The sequence below is a fragment of the Arachis stenosperma genome, chromosome 4 (assembly GCF_014773155.1).
Source record: "Arachis stenosperma cultivar V10309 chromosome 4, arast.V10309.gnm1.PFL2, whole genome shotgun sequence".
Lineage (NCBI taxonomy): Eukaryota > Viridiplantae > Streptophyta > Magnoliopsida > Fabales > Fabaceae > Arachis > Arachis stenosperma.
In genome coordinates, this window is record NC_080380.1 from 44,227,302 (window position 1) to 44,241,627 (window position 14,326).

The 14,326-nt window shown below is 39.7% G+C and overlaps 1 protein-coding gene and 2 non-coding genes across 3 annotated transcripts; all 3 read left to right on the plus strand.

The window, feature by feature from the left end:
• The first annotated feature begins 491 nt into the window (after window positions 1-491).
• LOC130978742 (small nucleolar RNA R71) lies at window positions 492-599 on the plus strand. Its single transcript, XR_009086359.1, has one exon. It is a non-coding gene; the product is annotated as a small nucleolar RNA R71 (small nucleolar RNA).
• A 6,956-nt stretch (window positions 600-7,555) lies between these two features.
• On the plus strand, window positions 7,556-8,023 carry LOC130974930 (extensin-like). The gene has a single exon (XM_057899769.1). It carries the CDS (start codon window positions 7,556-7,558, stop codon window positions 8,021-8,023), a length of 468 nt encoding a protein of 155 aa, XP_057755752.1.
• Window positions 8,024-13,967: 5,944 nt separating this feature from the next.
• Window positions 13,968-14,071, plus strand: LOC130978864 (small nucleolar RNA R71). The gene has a single exon (XR_009086473.1). It is a non-coding gene; the product is annotated as a small nucleolar RNA R71 (small nucleolar RNA).
• Window positions 14,072-14,326: the final 255 nt, after the last annotated feature.

Here is a 14,326-nt window from a genome sequence, read left to right on the forward strand (position 1 = left end):
CCATTATTGTTGTTGAAACCTTGTTGGGGTCTCTCTTGATTCTTCCATGAGAAATTTGGATGATTTCTCCATGAAGAATTATAGGTGTTTCCATAGGGTTCTCCCATGTAATTCACCTCTTCCATTGAAGGGTTCTCAGGATCATAGGCTTCTTCTTCAGATGAAGCATCCTTAGTACTGCTTGGTGCATTTTGCATTCCAGACAGACTTTGAGAAATCAAATTGACTTGCTGAGTCAATATTTTATTCTGAGCCAATATGGCATTCAGAGTATCAATCTCAAGAACTCCTTTCTTCTGATTAGTCCCATTGTTCACAGGATTCCTTTCAGAAGTGTACATGAATTGGTTATTTGCAACCATTTCAATTAGCTCTTGAGCTTCTGTAGGCATCTTCTTCAGATGAAGAGATCCTCCAGCAGAGCTATCCAAAGATATCTTGGATAGTTCAGAGAGACCATCATAGAAAATACCTATGATGCTCCATTCAGAAAGCATGTCAGAAGGACATTTTCTGATCAATTGTTTGTATCTTTCCCAAGCTTCATAGAGGGATTCTCCATCCTTCTGTCTGAAGGTTTGGACTTCCACTCTAAGCTTACTCAATTTTTGAGGTGGAAAGAACTTTGCCAAGAAGGCATTGACTAGCTTTTCCATGAGTCCAGGCTTTCTTTAGGTTGTGAGTCCAACCATGTCCTAGCTCTGTCTCTTACAGCAAAAGGGAATAGCATAAGTCTGTAGACCTCAGGGTCAACCCCATTGGTCTTGACAGTGTCACAGATTTGCAAGAATTCAGCTAAGAACTGATGAGGATCTTCCAATGGAAGTCCATGGAACTTGCAATTCTATTGCATTAGAGAAACTAATTGAGGCTTAAGCTCAAAGTTGTTTGCTCCAATGGCAGGGATAGAGATGCTTCTCCCATAGAAGTCGGGAGTAGGTGCAGTAAAGTCACCCAGCACCTTCCTTGCATTGTTGTTGTTTTCGGCTGCCATGGGTTCTTCTTCTTTGAAGATTTCTGTTAGGTCCTCTACAGAGAGTTGTGCCTTAGCTTCTCTTAGCTTTCGCTTCAAGGTCCTTTCAGGTTCAGGGTCAGCTTCAACAAGAATGCCTTTGTCTTTGTTCCTGCTCATATGAAAGAGAAGAGAACAAGAAAATATGGAATCCTCTATGTCACAGTATAGAGATTCCTTGAGGTGTCAGAGAAGAAGAAAAATAGAAGGAAGAGGTAGAAGAATTCGAACTTAGTCAGATAGAGTTCGAATTGTGCATTGATGAGGAGTGGTACTCCATAAATAGAAGGATGTGAGAAGAGGGGAAGAGATTTTTTTTCGAAAATTAATTAAAAAGATTTTAAAAACATTTTGAAAAACTTTAATTTGATTTTTGAAAATCAAGAGTGAGAAAGAGATCAAGTAATTTTTGAAAAAGATTTTGAAATTAGAAATCAAAAAGATATGATTAAAAACTGTTTTGAAAAAGATATGATTGAAAAATTATGGTTTTAAAAAGATATGATTGAAAAGATATGATTTGAAAACAATTTTAAAAAGATTTGATTTTAAAAATTAATGACTTGCCTAACAAGAAAAGATATGATTCAAACATTAAACCTTTCTCAACAGAAAAGGCAACATACTTGAATTGTTCAATCAAATCACTAATTGTTAGCAAGTATCTTTGAAAAAGGAAAGAAATTGATTTTGAAAACATTTGATTGAAAAGATTTGATTTGAAAAAGATTTGATTTTGAAAAACTTTGAAAACTTGAAAAAAAAATTATTTGAAAACAAAATCCTCCCTCTTGTGCCATCCTGGCATTAAACGCCCAGAATGGTGCACATTCTGGCGTTTAACGCCCAATGCACTACCTTTTTGGGCGTTAAACGCCCAACCAGGCACCCTGGCTGGCGTTTAAACGCTAGTCTGTCCTTCTTCATTGGGCGTTTTGAACGCCCAGCTTTTTCTGTGTAATTCCTCTGCTGCATGTTCTGAATCTTCAGTTCCCTGTACTATTGACTTGAAAATAGAACCAAGATCAAATAAACAATGCATGCAAGACACCAAACTTAAAATTAGACACTAGACTCAAACAAGAAACATAGAATATTTTTGGTTTTTATGATTTTGTAATTTTTTTTTGTGCTTTTTCGAAAATTATATGAAAATAGAAAATAAAGGTTTCAGAATTCTTGATTTGGATTCCAGGAATCATTGCAATGCTAGTCTAAGACTCCGGTCCAGGAATTAGACATGGCTTCACAGCCAGCCAAGCTTTCAAAGAAAGCTTCGGTCCAAAACACTAGACATGGCCAATGGCCAGCCAAGCCTCAGCAGATCATTGCTCCAATAGCAAGATTGATAGAAATCAACAAGCTCTTGTGATGATAAGTTAAAACCTCGGTCCAAAGATTAGACATGGCTTCTCAGCCAGCCAGATTTCAACAGATCATCATGAAACACTAGAATTCATTCTTAAGAACTCTGAAAAATACCTAATCTAAGCAACAAAATGAACCGTCAGTTGTCCATACACGAAACAATCCCCGGCAACGGCGCCAAAAACTTGGTGTGCGAAATTGTGATCACTACTTTTCACAACTCAAATAATCCCTAGTAATGGCCCCAAAAACTTGGTGCTCCATAACATGTCATAAACACAACTTTGCACAACTAACCAGCAAGTGCACTGGGTCGTCCAAGTAATAAACCTTACGCGAGTAAGGGTCGATCCCACGGAGATTGTTGGTATGAAGCAAGCTATGGTCACCTTGTAAATTTTAGTCAGGCAGACTCAAATGGGTATAGATGATGAATGAATAAAACATAAAGATAAAGATAGAGATACTTATGTATATCATTGGTGAGAGCTTCAGATAAGCGTATGAAGATGCTTGTCCCTTCCGTCTCTCTGCTTTCCTACTGTCTTCATCCAATCCTTCTTACTCCTTTCCATGGCAAGCTTATGCAAGGGTTTCACCGTTGTCAGTGGCTACCTCCCATCCTCTCAGTGGAAATGTTCAACGCACCCTGTCACGGCACGGCTATCCATCTGTCGGTTCTCGATCAGGCCGGAATAGAATCAGTTGATTCTTTTGCGTCTGTCACTAACGCCCCGCCCTCAGGAGTTTGAAGCACGTCACAGTCATTCAATCATTGAATCCTACTCAGAATACCACAGACAAGGTTAGACCTTCCGGATTCTCTTGAATGCCGCCATCAGTTCTTGCCTATACCACGAAGACTCTGATCTCACGGAATGGCTGGCTTGTTTGTCAGGCGAGCGCTCGGTTGTCAGGCGATCAACCATGCATCGTGTATCAGGAATCCAAGAGATAAACATTAGAGCCTTGTTTGCTTGTAGAACAGAAGTGGTTGTCAGTCACTTGTTCATAAGTGAGAATGATGATGAGCGTCACATAATCATCACATTCATCAAGTTCTTGAGTGCGAATGAATATCTTGGAATAAGAACAAGCTGAATTGAATAGAAGAACAATAGTAATTGCATTAATACTCGAGGTACAGCAGAGCTCCACACCTTAATCTATGGTGTGTAGAAACTCCACCGTTGAAAATACATAAGAACAAGGTCTAGGCATGTCTGTGAGGCCAGCCTCCCAATGATCTAAGAACTAGATGTCCGAAGATGAAAATACAATAGTAAAAGGTCCTATATATAGAGAGCTAGTAGCCTAGGGTGTACAGAGATGAGTAAATGACATAAAAATCCACTTCCGGGCCCACTTGGTGTGTGCTTGGGCTGAGCAATGAAGCATTTTCGTGCAGAGACTCTTCTTGGAGTTAAACGCCAGCTTTTGTGCCAGTTTGGGCGTTTAACTCCCATTTTGGTGCCAGTTCCGGCGTTTAACGCTGGGAATTCTGAAGGTGACTTTGAACGCCAGTTTGGGCCATCAAATCTTGGGCAAAGTATGGACTATCATATATTGCTGGAAAGCCCAGGATGTCTACTTTCTAACGCCGTTGAGAGCGCGCCAATTGGGCTTCTGTAGCTCCATAAAATCTACTTCGAGTGCAGGGAGGTCAGAATCCAACAGCATCTGCAGTCCTTTTCAATCTCTTGATCAGATTTTTGCTCAGGTCTCTCAATTTCAGCCAGAAAATACCTGAAATCACAGAAAAATACACAAACTCATAGTAAAGTCCAGAAAAGTAAATTTTAACTAAAAACTAATAAAAATATACTAAAAACTCAACTAAAGCTACTAAAAACATACTAAAAACAATGCCAAAAAGCGTATAAATTATCCGCTCATCAGTTTCAAATAAACAAACTTGTAAAGAAAGAATTAGTAAGAGGTCTCCCTTTGATAAAGTTTGACAAAGACATCACTTGTGATGCTTGCCAAATGGAAAAACAAACAAAAAGTTCTTTTAAACCAAAGGAAGACATCTCTACTAAAAGACCACTTGAGTTGCTACACATTAATTTATTTGGTCCAACAAGAACGCAAAGCCTAGGTGATAAACATTATGGTTTAGTAATTGTGGATGACTATACTAGGTTTGGTTGGGTTTTATTTCTTGCACACAAAAATGAAGCCTTTTCGGCCTTTGAACCTTTTTGCAAGAAAATTCAAAATGAAAAGGATTTGAAAATCTCTTCTATAAGAAGTGATCATGGAACTGAATTTGAAAATAATTTGTTTGAAACCTTTTGTGAGGAATTTGGAATATCTCACAACTTCTCTTGTCCAAGAACACCACAACAAAATGGTGTTGTGGAAAGAAGAAATAGAAGCATACAAGAGATGACAAGAGCTATGCTTTGTGAGAGTAATAATATTCCAAAATTCTTTTGGGCTGAAGCGGTTAACACAGCTTGCCACATTTTAAATAGAACAATCATAAGAAAATTTTTGAAGAAAACCCCTTATGAACTTTGGAAAGGCTACCCACCAAACTTAGATTACTTGCACATCTTTGGATGCAAATGTTTTGTTTTAAATAACAAAAAAAATTTGGGTAAATTTGATCCAAAGGCTTATGAGTGTTTGTTTGTAGGATATTCCACAACTAGTAAAGCATATAGGGTTTATCATCAAGATGCTAGAATTATTGAGGAGTCCATACATGTTACATTTTGTGATACTAACTTGGTGCAAAGCATTTTGGAAGATTGTGATGCAGGAAATCAAGCTCAAAAGGAGGATGAAACTGCTCAAAATCATGGAAAAGAAAATTCTGGACAAGCTGAACCAGAAACTGTAAATGTTGAAAATCAAGAGACAATTCCATTTTGTCTCATGAATCTGAAGGAAATCCTGCAGCCAGCAGCGCTCAGAATCCCTTGGTGACTGAATCTGCCTCCAAGTCCACCAGACCTCGTGAGTGGAGATTCTTGAAGAATTATCCTGAGGAATTTGTCATTGGGGACGTCTCTCATGGAGTGCAAACAAGGTCTTCCACTAGAAAGGCAAATGAAGGATCCAACATTGCCTTTCTATCACAAATAGAGCCTCAAAACATCAAGGAAGCACTTAGTGACCCTTTTTGGGTTAAAGCTATGGAGGATGAGCTTCTTGAATTTGAAAAGAACCAAGTATGGACTTTGGTTCTAAGGCCAAGTGGAAAGAAAGTGACCGGCACCAAGTGGATATTTCGGAACAAGTTGGGAGAGGATGGTAGCATTGCAAGAAACAAGGCAAGGCTAGTGGCTCAAGGATATGACCAAGAAGAAGGAATAGACTTTGATGAATCCTTCGCCCCTGTTGCCCGAATGGAAGCCATAAGACTTCTCTTAGCTTATGCTGTATTTTGTGGTTTTAAATTATATCAAATGGATGTGAAATGTGCATTTTTGAATGGTGTGATAGATAGAGAAGTGTATGTGGAGCAGCCTCCTGGTTTTGAAAATAAAGAACATTCTAATCATGTTTTCAAATTGTCTAAAGCTCTCTATGGTTTAAGACAAGCTCCTAGAGCTTGGTATGAGAGACTTAGCTCTTTTCTTTTGAAAAATGGTTTTCAAAGAAGCACCACTGACACAACTCTATTCATCAAGAACTCTAATGATTCTTTTATTCTAGTCCAAATATATGTTGATGACATTATTTTTGGATCAGCAAATGAATCCCTTTGTTCTGAATTTGGAAAACTCATGACAAGTGAATTTGACATGAGTATAATGGGTGAACTTAATTTCTTCCTTGGGCTGCAAATTAAACAAACTGAAAAAGGTATTTTCATTCATCAAGAAAAGTATGCCAAGGAATTAGTTAAGAAATTTGGTATGGAAAATGCCAAACCCATGGGAACACCCATGCATCCTAGTTCTAAATTAGATAAGGGAGAAACTGAGAAAGATGTTGATGAGACTAGGTATAGAGGAATGATTGGTTTACTTATGTACTTAACTTCCTCTAGACCCGATATTGTGCAAAGTGTTGGATTGTGTTCTAGGTTCCAATCCAAACCTAAAGAGTCACATCTTTTTGCAGTTAAAATGATCATTAGATACGTTCATGGCACATCTAATTTTGGTCTTTGGTTTTTTAAGATTGATGATTTTTCTGCAGTTGGTTATTGTGATGCAGATTTTGCTGGTGATAGAGTTGATAGAAGGAGCACTTCTGGTTTATGTTGCTTCCTTGGAAAGTCCTTAAATGTTTGGTCAAGTAAGAAGCAACCAACAGTGGCCTTATCCACTGCAGAGGCTGAGTATATAGCTGCTTCTTCTTGTTGTTCTCAGCTCTTATGGTTAAAAACACAGCTTGCTGATTACAAATTAAAGGCTAAAAATATTCCCTTGATATGTGATAATATGAGTGCCATTAATATTTCTAAAAATCCAGTTTTGCACTCAAGGACGAAGCATATTGAAGTGAAATTTCACTCAATAAGAGAACATGTCCAAAAAGGGGATATTAGTATTCAATTTGTTAAATCTGAGGAGCAATTGGCAGATATTTTTACAAAACCATTAGCTGAGAATAGATTCTGTATGCTTAGGACTTGTCTAGGAATTTTGAGTTATGATTCTTTATTTGAAAATTGCTGATGTATTTGCTGGAGATTTTTGTCTCATAAACAGGTATGAGACAATTCTGGGCAGGTGATGAACGTCTCCATCAAGCCAGCGTGTTCTGAACTTGTTTCAAATGAAAGATAATCTGGGCCAATCTCAAAATCAGATCTAGAGTGGTCCATTGTGTTTCCTTAAATCCAACTTTCTCTGGGCCCATATGTGAATGTTACATTTTTTTTGGGTGATGGGCTGTGTGTTTATTTTTTAATAATTTTTCATTTAATGTTTATAATCCAAAAAGATTTTCAGTTTATCTTTTGGTTTTTTTTCAAAATTTAAAATTCATTTCCTGTTTTTATTTTCAAATCAAATCAAATCTTAAATTTATGAGGTCAGGTCTTTTCATGTCATTTTAAAAAGTGATGCAGTTGCATGGTTTTGAAAAACCACTTTTGGGTACGGTTACCAACACTCCCTCTCTTCCCTCCATAACTTCTCCTCAACCCTTCGGTTTCTTCCCTCTCACTCCACTGTCTCTCTTCCATCAAAAGCCTAAATCTAACTAAAAATGGGGAAGAAAGTTATTGCCAAAAGAGCACCGCGTGAGAAAATTCATAAACTTCCAGGATATCCTAGACCATCAACTCGTTCTCAAGACACCACTTTTACTCCATCACCTTCTCCTCCTACCTCTCCTCCTCGCACTTCTCCCATGGCACAGACCAAGACTACACCGAGGTACCCTGCTCCTGCCAAGCCGACACCACCACCAAAGGCCACAACTTCCAAGCCAGGCTCCTCAAAACCTGGTTCTGCGAAGCCTAGCTCCTCCAAGGGCAAACATCCAGTGCCTGAGGAACCTGTTCCCGAACCAACACAACCCAAATCCAGGTCGGTTCCTGTGCTCTCTCAACGAGGTAACCCTCATCTCCCTCTTAAATCTGTTAGAGAACCCGACATTAACCCTTTTGCTCACAAATCACACTTCATGACATCTCACTCAGACTATAACCCCATCATTTCAAATCTGCCATGAACCATGACTTTTATGGGGGAGTTATTTAGTACCGTAATCTATGTCCCTCTTTTCTTGCTGATTTACCTGATTTGAAAAAGAAAGGTTTTCCTTTTGTTGAAAATCTGGAATTTTTCGACTGGAATCACCTTTTCAAAATCAAAAAACCTGTTTATCCTCAGTTAGTCAAAGAATTTTATGCAAACATGACTTACCATGAAGGAAGTGTGCATTCTTATGTTAAGGACAGAGACATTATCTTGAATAATGAAACTATCAGTGCTTCCTTGAAGTACACTAATGTTGGACCGTGTGCTTATACATCTGTGAAGTGGGATGAAGGTGTTGGTATCTCTTACCATGATTCTCTGGCTCACATTTGTGAACATGTTTCTTTAATTGATGGCATCACACCCACTCACAAAGCCCTAGGATATGAACGTGCTCAGTTGCATCGTATTATCAACCACATCTTAATTCCTCAAAGTGGTTCATATCAAAGGGTTTCTTACATGGACACACTTGTTTTGTATGCCCTAATCACTAAAACAGAAATCTCTTTTGCCTATTTGATGGCTAGATACATGTTTGATTCTGTTAGAAGTGTGAAAGATAAAGTGGTGCACGAAATTGTGATCAATACTTTTCACAGCTCAAATAATCCCTAGTAATGGCTCCAAAGACTTGGTGCTCAATACCATGGCATAAACACAACTTCGCACAACTAACCAGCAAGTGCACTGGGTCGTCCAAGTAATACCTTACGTGAGTAAGGGTCGATCCCACGGAGATTGTTGCTATGAAGCAAGCTATGGTCACCTTGTAGATCTCAGTCAGGCAGACTCAATTGGGTATAGTGATAAACGAATAAAGCATAAAGATAAAGATAGAGATACTTATGTATATCATTGGTGAGAGCTTCAGATAAGCGTATGAAGATGCCTTCCCTTCCGTCTCTCTGCTTTCCTACAGTCTTCATCCAATCCTTCTTACTCCTTTCCATGGCAAGCTCGTGTAGGGTTTCACCGTTGTCAGTGGCTACCTCCCATCCTCTCATTGAAAGCGATTGCATATGCCCTGTCACGGTCATAGTGGAATTCATCTGTCGGTTCTCAATCAGACCGGAATAGAATCCAGTGATTCTTTTGCGTCTGTCACTAATGCCCCGCCCTCAGGAGTTTGAAGCACGTCACAGTCATTCAATCATTGAATCCTACTCAGAATACCACAGACAAGGTTAGACCTTCCGGATTCTCTTGAATGCCGCCATCAGTTCTCGCCTATACCACGAAGATTCCGATTAAAGAATCCAAGAGATATTCACTAGAGCCTCGAATGCTTGTAGAACAAGAGTGGTTGTCAGTCACTTTGTTCATGAGTGAGAATGATGATGAGTGTCAATCATCACCTTCATCAAGTTGAAGAACAAGTGATATCTTGGACAAAGAACAAGCGGAATTGAATAGAAGAACAATAGTAATTGCATTAATACTCGAGGTACAGCAGAGCTCCACACCTTAATCTATGGTGTGTAGAAACTCCACCGTTGAAAATACATAAGAACAAAGTCTAGGCATGGCCGAATGGCCAGCCTCCCAAAGAGGGTTCAATCATAAAAACATGATCAAAAGATGAAAATACAATAGTAAAAGGTCCTATATATAGAGAACTAGTAGTCTAGGGTGTACAGAGATAAGTAAATGACATAAAAATCCACTTCCGGGCCCACTTGGTGTGTGCTTGGGCTGAGCAATGAAGCATTTTCGTGTAGAGACTCTCCTTGGAGTTAAACGCCAGCTTTTATGCCAGTTTGGGCGTTTAACTCCCATTTAGGTGCCAGTTCCGGCGTTTAACGCTGGAATTTCTGTAGGTGACTTTGAACGCCGGTTTGGGCCATCAAATCTTGGGCAAAGTATGGACTATCATATATTGCTGGAAAACCCAAGATGTCTACTTTCCAACGCCGTTGAGAGCGCGCCAATTGGGCTTCTGTAGCTCCAGAAAATCCACTTCGAGTGCAGGGAGGTCAGAATCCAACAGCATCTGCAGTCCTTTTGAGTCTCTGGATCAGATTTTTGCTCAGATCCCTCAATTTCAGCCAGAAAATACCTGAAATCACAGAAAAACACACAAACTCATAGTAAAGTCCAGAAAAGTGAATTTTAACTAAAAACTAATAAAAATATACTAAAAACTCAACTAAAACTACTAAAAACATACTAAAAACAATGCCGAAAAGCGTACAAATTATCCGCTCATCACAACACCAAACTTAAATTGTTGCTTGTCCTCAAGCAACTGAAAATCAAATAAGATAAAAAGAAGAGAATATACTATAGATTCCAAATTATCAATGAAACTTAGCTCCAAATTAGATGAGCGGGACTAGTAGCTTTTTGCCTCCGAACAGTTTTGGCATCTCACTTTATCCTTTGAAATTCAGAATGATTGGCTTCTTTAGGAACTCAGAATCCAGATAGTGTTATTGATTCTCCTAGTTAAGTATGATGATTCTTGAACACAGCTACTTATTGAGTCTTGGCTGTGGCCCAAAGCACTCTGTCTTCCAGTATTACCACCGGATACATACATGCCACAGACACATAATTGGGTGAACCTTTTCAGATTGTGACTCAGCTTTGCTAGAGTCCCCAATTAGAGGTGTCCAGGGTTCTTAAGCACACTCTTTTTGCCTTGGATCACAACTTTATTTTTTTCTTTTTCTTTCTTTTTCTTTTTCTCCCCCTTTTTTTTCGTTTTTCTCCTTTCTCTTCTTCTTTTTTTTTTTTGTATTCACTGCTTTTTCTTGCTTCAAGAATCATTTTTATGATTTTTCAGATCCTCAGTAACATGTCTCCTTTTTCATCATTCTTTCAAGAGCCAACAATTTTTAACATTCATGAACAACAAATTCAAAAGACATATGCACTGTTCAAGCATACATTCAGAGAACAAAAGTGTTGCCACCACATCAAACTAATTAAGCTAGTTTTAAAGATAAATTTGAAATCCTGTACTTCTTGTTCTTTTGTAATAAAAACAGTTTTCATTTAAGAAAGGTGATGGGTTCATATTCATAGCTTTAAGGCATAGACACTAAGACACTAATGATCATAAGACACAAACATGGATAAACATAAGCACTAAAAATTCGAAAAACAGAAGAATAAAGAACAAGGAGATTAAAGAACGGGTCCACCTTAGTGATGGCGGCTTGTTCTTGCTCTTGAAGGTCTTATGGAGTGCTTGAGCTCCTCAATGTCTCTTCCTTGTCTTTGTTGCTCCTCTCTCATGATTCTTTGATCTTCTCTAGTTTCATGGAGGAGGATGGAATGCTCTTGGTGCTCCACCCTTAGTTGTCCCATGTTGGAACTCAATTCTCCTTGGGAGGTGTTTAGTTGCTCCCAATAGTCTTGTGGAGGAAAGTGCATCCCTTGAGGTATCTCAGGGATCTCTTGATGAGAGGGGTCTCTTGTTTGCTCCATCCTTTTCTTAGTGATGGGCTTGAGGTCATGCCTTCTCAGTTGAACTGGCTTTGGATGCCATAAATGGTTATGGAAAAACAAAAAGCAATGCTTTTACCACACCAAACTTAGAAGGTTTGCTCGTCCTCGAGCAAAAGAAGAAAGAAGAGAGTAGAAGAAGAAGAAATGGGGAGAGGGAGATGGCTTTGTGTTCGGCCAAAGAGGGGGAGAAGTGGTGTTTAGTTTGTGTGAAAATGAAGGAGTGAAGAAGGGTTTATGGGGATGAGGTGTTGAGGTGATTGGTGATTGGGTGAAGAAGAAAGAGGGTGGTGGGGTTGGTGGGGATCCTGTGGGGTCCACAGATCCTGAAGTGTCAAGGAAAAGTCATCCCTGCACCAAATGGCACTCAAAATCACGTTTTGAGCCATTTCTGGCGTTAAACACCGGGCTGATGCCCATTCCTGGCATTTAACGCCAGGTTCTTGCCCTTTTCTGGCGTTTAACGCCAGTCTGGTGCCCCTTTCTGGCGTTAAACGCCCAGAATGGTGCCAGACTGGGCGTTAAACGCCCAACTGCTAGCCTCACTGGCGTTTAAACGCCAGTGGGTTCTTCCTCCAGGGTGTGCTGTTTTTCTTCCTGTTTTTCATTCTGTTTTTGCTTTTTCAATGGATTTTGTGACTTCTTATGATCATCAACCTACAAAAAACATAAAATAACAAAGAGAAATATATAAAATATAATCATTGGGTTGCCTCCCAACAAGCGCTTCTTTAATGTCAGTAGCTTGACAGAGGGCTCTCATGGAGCCTCACAGATGCTCAGAGCAATGTTGGAACCTCCCAACACCAAACTTAGAGTTTGAATGTGGGGGTTCAACACCAAACTTAGAGTTTGGTTGTGGCCTCCCAACACCAAACTTAGAGTTTGACTGTGGGGGCTCTGTTTGACTCTGATTTGAGAGAAGCTCTTCATGCTTCCTCTCCATGATGACAGAGGGGTATCCTTGAGCCTTAAACACAAAGGATTCTTCATTCACTTGAATGACCAGTTCACCTCTATCAACATCAATCACAGCCTTTGCTGTGGCTAGGAAGGGTCTGCCAAGGATGATGGATTCATCCATGCACTTCCCAGTCTCTAGGATTATGAAATCAGTAGGGATGTAATGGCCTTCAATCTTTACCAAGACATCCTCTACAAGTCCATGAGCTTGTTTTCTTGAGTTGTCTGCCATCTCTAATGAGATTCTTGCAGCTTGTACCTCAAAGATCCTTAGCTTCTCCATTACAGAGAGAGGCATGAGGTTTACACTTGACCCTAAGTCACACAGAGCCTTTTTGAAGGTCATGGTGCCTATGGTACAAGGTATTGAAAACTTCCCAGGATCTTGTCTCTTTTGAGGTAATTTCTGCCTAGACAAGTCATCCAGTTCTTTGGTGAGCAAAGGAGGTTCAATCTCCCAAGTCTCATTTCCAAATAACTTGTCATTTAGCTTCATGATTGCTCCAAGGTATTTAGCAACTTGCTCTTCAGTGACATACTCATCCTCTTCAGAGGAAGAATACTCATCAGAGCTCATGAAAGGCAGAAGTAAGTCCAATGGAATCTCTATGGTCTCATTTTGAGCCTCAGATTCCCATGGTTCCTCATTGGGGAACTCAGTGGAGGCTAGTGCACGCCCATTGAGGTCTTCCTCAGTGGCGTTCACTTCCTCTCCTTCCTCTCCAAATTCGGCCATGTTGATGGCCTTGCACTCCACTTTTGGATTTTCTTCTGTATTGCTTGGAAGAGTACTAGGAGGGAGTTCAGTAATTTTCTTACTCAGCTGTCCCACTTGTGCCTCCAAATTCCTAATGGAGGATCTTGTTTCAGTCATGAAACTTTGAGTGGTTTTGATTAGATCAGAGACCATGGTTGCTAAGTCAGAGGGGTTCTGCTTAGAATTCTCTGTCTGTTGCTGAGAAGATGATGGAAAAGGCTTGCCATTGCTAAACCTGTTTCTTCCACCATTATTGTTGTTGAAACCTTGTTGAGGTTTCTCTTGATTTTTCCATGAGAAATTTGGGTGATTTCTCCATGAAGAATTATAGGTGTTTCCATAGGGTTCTCCTAGGTAGTTCACCTCTTCCATTGAAGGGTTCTCAGGATCATAAGCTTCTTCCTCAGATGAAGCATCCTTAGTACTGCCAGGTGCATTTTGCATTCCAGACAGACTTTGAGAAATCAAATTGACTTGTTGAGTCAATATCTTGTTCTGAGCCAGTATGGCATTCAGAGTATCAATCTCAAGAACTCCTTTCTTCTGACTTGTCCCATTGTTCACAGGATTCCTTTCAGAAGTGTACATGAATTAGTTATTTGCAACCATTTCAATTAGCTCTTGAGCTTCTGTAGGCGTCTTCTTCAGATGAAGAGATCCTCCAGCAGAGCTATCCAAAGACATCTTAGATAGTTCAGAGAGACCATCATAGAAAATACCTATGATGCTCCATTCAGAAAGCATGTCAGATGGACATTTTCTGATCAATTGTTTGTATCTTTCCCAAGCTTCATAGAGGGATTCTCCATCCTTCTGTCTAAAGGTTTGGACTTCCACTCTAAGCTTACTCCATTTTTGAGGTGGAAAGAACTTTGCCAAGAAGGCATTGACTAGCTTTTCCCAAGAGTCCAGGCTATCCTTAGGTTGAGAGTCCAACCATATTCTAGCTCTGTCTCTTACAGCAAAAGGGAATAGCATCAGTCTGTAGACCTCAGGGTCAACCCCATTAGTCTTGACTGTGTCACAGATTTGCAAGAACTCAGCTAAAAACTGATGTGGATCTTCCATTGGAAGTCCATGGAACTTGCAATTCTGTTGCAG

Bases quoted from the DNA above. Each gene is read 5' to 3' on its own strand.
- LOC130974930 (XM_057899769.1), top strand. From the start codon at position 7,556: ATGGGGAAGAAAGTTATTGCCAAAAGAGCACCGCGTGAGAAAATTCAT.